Source organism: Rhagoletis pomonella, unplaced genomic scaffold (assembly GCF_013731165.1).
Source record: "Rhagoletis pomonella isolate Grant_MI unplaced genomic scaffold, Rhpom_1.0 Rhpom_scaffold_00001, whole genome shotgun sequence".
Lineage (NCBI taxonomy): Eukaryota > Metazoa > Arthropoda > Insecta > Diptera > Tephritidae > Rhagoletis > Rhagoletis pomonella.
The window spans coordinates 37379075-37382731 of record NW_023458555.1 but is presented as its reverse complement, the minus strand read 5'-3'; the positions used below and the strand labels follow the sequence as shown (position 1 = coordinate 37382731).

General features: G+C 39.3%; 1 protein-coding gene across 1 annotated transcript in view; it reads left to right on the top strand.

Annotated features, from left to right (window-relative positions):
- Positions 1-2264: 2264 nt before the first annotated feature.
- Positions 2265-3657, top strand: part of LOC118751196 (glycine receptor subunit alpha-4) — a 4496-nt gene continuing 3103 nt past the window's right edge. Inside the window, exons 1-4 of the mRNA XM_036485974.1 lie at positions 2265-2335; positions 2412-2866; positions 2943-3053; positions 3116-3648. Of these exons, the coding sequence (XP_036341867.1) occupies positions 2265-2335; positions 2412-2866; positions 2943-3053; positions 3116-3648 (1170 nt within the window). The remainder of the gene's footprint in view (positions 2336-2411; positions 2867-2942; positions 3054-3115; positions 3649-3657) is intronic.

Genomic DNA, 3657 nt, shown 5'->3' with positions numbered 1-3657 from the left:
ATTGAAAGAGGACTAAAACAGCTTTAATACTGAAATGTCCAGACGAGAAAAGCCACCTATAGAAAAAATTCTTCAATAAAAAATTTAATTAATTACTCTAGAACAAACCTTAGGTCAGGTATATGAATTTCTTAGCCAGTAAAATTTCGTGAAATATTTAAAAAATCGATAAACTTTCGTAAGAATTTCCGACTTTTTAATTCGATTTCTGAGAATGATTTGAGTATGCAGTTTTGTAGCCCAACCCATTTTAGTAAAGTAACTGCACTTTTGAGATAGGTAAGGTATACTGTTGATTTTTAGCAATTTTATTTCTTGACGATGTCAGTCATTTTCTTCCATACGAAAAAAAAACAACTTTTTAAACAATGCGAAAGTTGATTATTTAAGTTAAATGATCTTTAAAAAAAGTAAGTTATTATTATTATTATTGTTGGGGATAGAGCTCTGCGACCTTAAGATCTATTGTACCCCCTTTAATGGATTATCGTGTGTCTATTAATCCAGTATCCGAGAGAAACTTTAGTATAGAACCTAAGTCTACGGATTTCACTTCGCCTTTGGTTACCAGATGTTCACCCAGGTGCCTTTTGCGTTTATGCATCAGTGCAGGACATTCTTCTAAGATGTGCTGTGCAGTCTCGTTTTCCATCCTGCAAAATCTGCATCGCTCATGCGAGTAAATTCCCAGTTTAATCAGGTGATAGTTCAGCCTGCAGTGTCCTGTCAGGATTCCTGTAACAATTCTTAAGTTATTCTTTGATAAGCTCATACATTCCTTGAAGCGTTTTAGGTTATATGTTCCTAAAAGTGCTTTGGCCTGCTCTGGACCTGGTAGATTATCCCAGTAGTGATTCCTCTGAGCTTCTTCCTCTAGCCGAACTAGTTTAGAGAGTGCCCCTTTTCCCAGGCCGCAGAAAGGTTCTGGACCGGTGAAAGGGGTTGATGCACCTTTCTTCGCTAGTTTATCGGCAATCTTGTTTCCTTTAATACCAATATGTCCCGGAATCCAAAGAACCCAAACCCGATTGGTCAGACCAAGAGTATTCAGCTTGTCGAGGCACTCCATCACCAGTTTAGATGTTACCTGGTGAGATCTGAGGGCCTTGATAGCCGCTTGGCTGTCAGTCAAGATCGCGATGTTCTGATTCCGGTAGATTCGCTTGATATTAAAGTCCGCGCATCTTTCTATGGCGTATGTTTCAGCCTGGAAAATAGACATATGTTTCCCCATGGGTTCCGAGTATCTTATCCTCGGTCCAACTACCCCTACCCCGGTACCCTCGTCGGTCAATGAGCCATCAGTGTACCAGGTAATCATGTTTTGGTTTATCCGATATGTCTCGGTTATGCCTGCCCAGCTCTTCTTATTACTCAGTTCAGTCTTAAACCTCTTTGTAAAGCTGAACCTCGAATGCCTGGTATCCCTCGGTATTGCAATTTCAGGGAACTTATTCGTAAGAATATCTAACTTTCCACGACCAAGACACCCTGCTGCCTCGATATTGGTACCAGTCATCCGCACTAAAGCTCTTTTCGCCTGAGTCTGTATGTAAATATGAAGAGGGGTAAGATCTAAAAGAACCTCCAAGGATGCGGTTGGACAGGTTCTCATGGCTCCCGTTATGCATACGCATACCAGCCTTTGTATCTTGGAGAGCAATTTGATTGCTCCAAGTTTTGAAGTTCTATCGGCCCAAACGATGGCTCCATAGGTTATCATGGGTCGTACTATTGTCGTGTAGATCCATCTCATTATCTTTGGTGTGCAGCCCCAACTCTTTCCTGCCATGGACCTACACGTCATAAATGATCTTACAGCTTTCTTCGCAGTTTCTTCTACGTGTGCTTTCCAGAGTAGTTTTTGGTCTAGTATTACTCCTAGGAATTTAACCTCTTTTTGGTACATGATGTTGGTTCCATCCAGCCTTATCGCTTTTAGACTATCAAGTTTGTATTTCCTTGAGAATGGTACTATAGTTGTTTTTGCAGGGTTTACATTCAGCCCCACTTTGGCACACCATTTTTTGGTTAAAAAAGTAAGTTAAAAATGGTAAAATTTCGAAGAAACATTTAAGTACATATGAGGTTTATTGAAATAAATTACACCTAACGTTACACGCAGATATTTCATACATTCAGTGAAACGGGTAAAAGTAAACTAGTATTATATATTTATTGGTTATATAAACACATTTTTATGAATTAATTTCCCTTAAGCATATAAATATTATAGAATTGTTTTGTTTTTTCTTTTAACAGTAATGGAATACCAAATCTTCCTGCTGGTTATATTCTCAATATGTTTAGAGAAATTCACAACAGGCGAATACCAGTAAGTTTCCTCCATAATTAACATTTTTTTTTTTATTCATCAAGTAACCTAAACTAATTTCTATCACACCCAACAGACAAAGTTTAGCGATAACAGACATTTTACCCGAAGACATAAAACGCTATGACAAAATGCGTCCTCCCAAAAAAGATGGACAGCCAACAATCGTTTATTTTCACGTCACTGTAATGGGTCTCGATTCGATCGACGAGAATTCAATGACATATGTAGCGGACGTTTTTTTCGCACAAACATGGAAAGATCATCGACTGCGACTACCCGAGAACATGACACAGGAGTATAGATTACTCGAGGTGGATTGGTTGAAGAATATGTGGCGACCAGATTCATTCTTCAAAAATGCTAAATCAGTTACTTTCCAAACAATGACAATTCCTAATCACTACATGTGGTTATATAAAGACAAAACCATACTTTATATGGTGAAATTAACCCTAAAATTGTCATGCATCATGAATTTCGCCATTTATCCACATGACACACAAGAATGTAAACTACAAATGGAAAGTTGTAAGTTTTAGACGAAATTTAATGAAATTTTACAAAGTTCCATTTCACTACTAATTTGAAATTTCCAAATATGTAGTATCGCACACCACAGATGATATGATTTTTCAGTGGGATCCTACGACGCCGCTAGTGGTTGATGAAAATATCGAATTGCCACAGGTGGCGCTGATACACAATCAAACTGCGGGTAAGCACACAAACATACTGTATGGGAATAATATTTTTTTTGTATGCCATCAACTTTTATAGATTGCACGCAAGTTTACTCGACGGGTAACTTCACCTGCCTCGAAGTCGTTTTCACACTGAAACGCCGTCTAGTCTATTATGTCTTCAATACTTATATACCGACTTGTATGATTGTCATTATGTCTTGGGTCTCATTTTGGATCAAACCGGAGGCAGCACCGGCGCGCGTTACACTCGGCGTCACTTCGCTGCTGACATTATCCACGCAACATGCGAAGTCACAAGCATCTTTACCGCCAGTTTCCTATCTAAAGGCGGTCGATGCATTCATGTCCGTTTGCACAGTGTTTGTCTTTATGGCATTAATGGAATATTGCTTGATAAATATTGTATTAAGCGACACACCTATACCGAAACCGATAGCATATCCGCCAAAACCAGTGCCAGAGGGTGCGGCGGCGAAAAAAGACCCCGAAAAACCACCAGCGACAGCACCAACGCCTGCGCCGGCGACCACACCAGCCAAAGTGGTGCCGGATGAAAAGATTGAGAAAATTGAGAAGATATTCGATGAGATGACCAAAAATAAAAGGGTGAGTCGA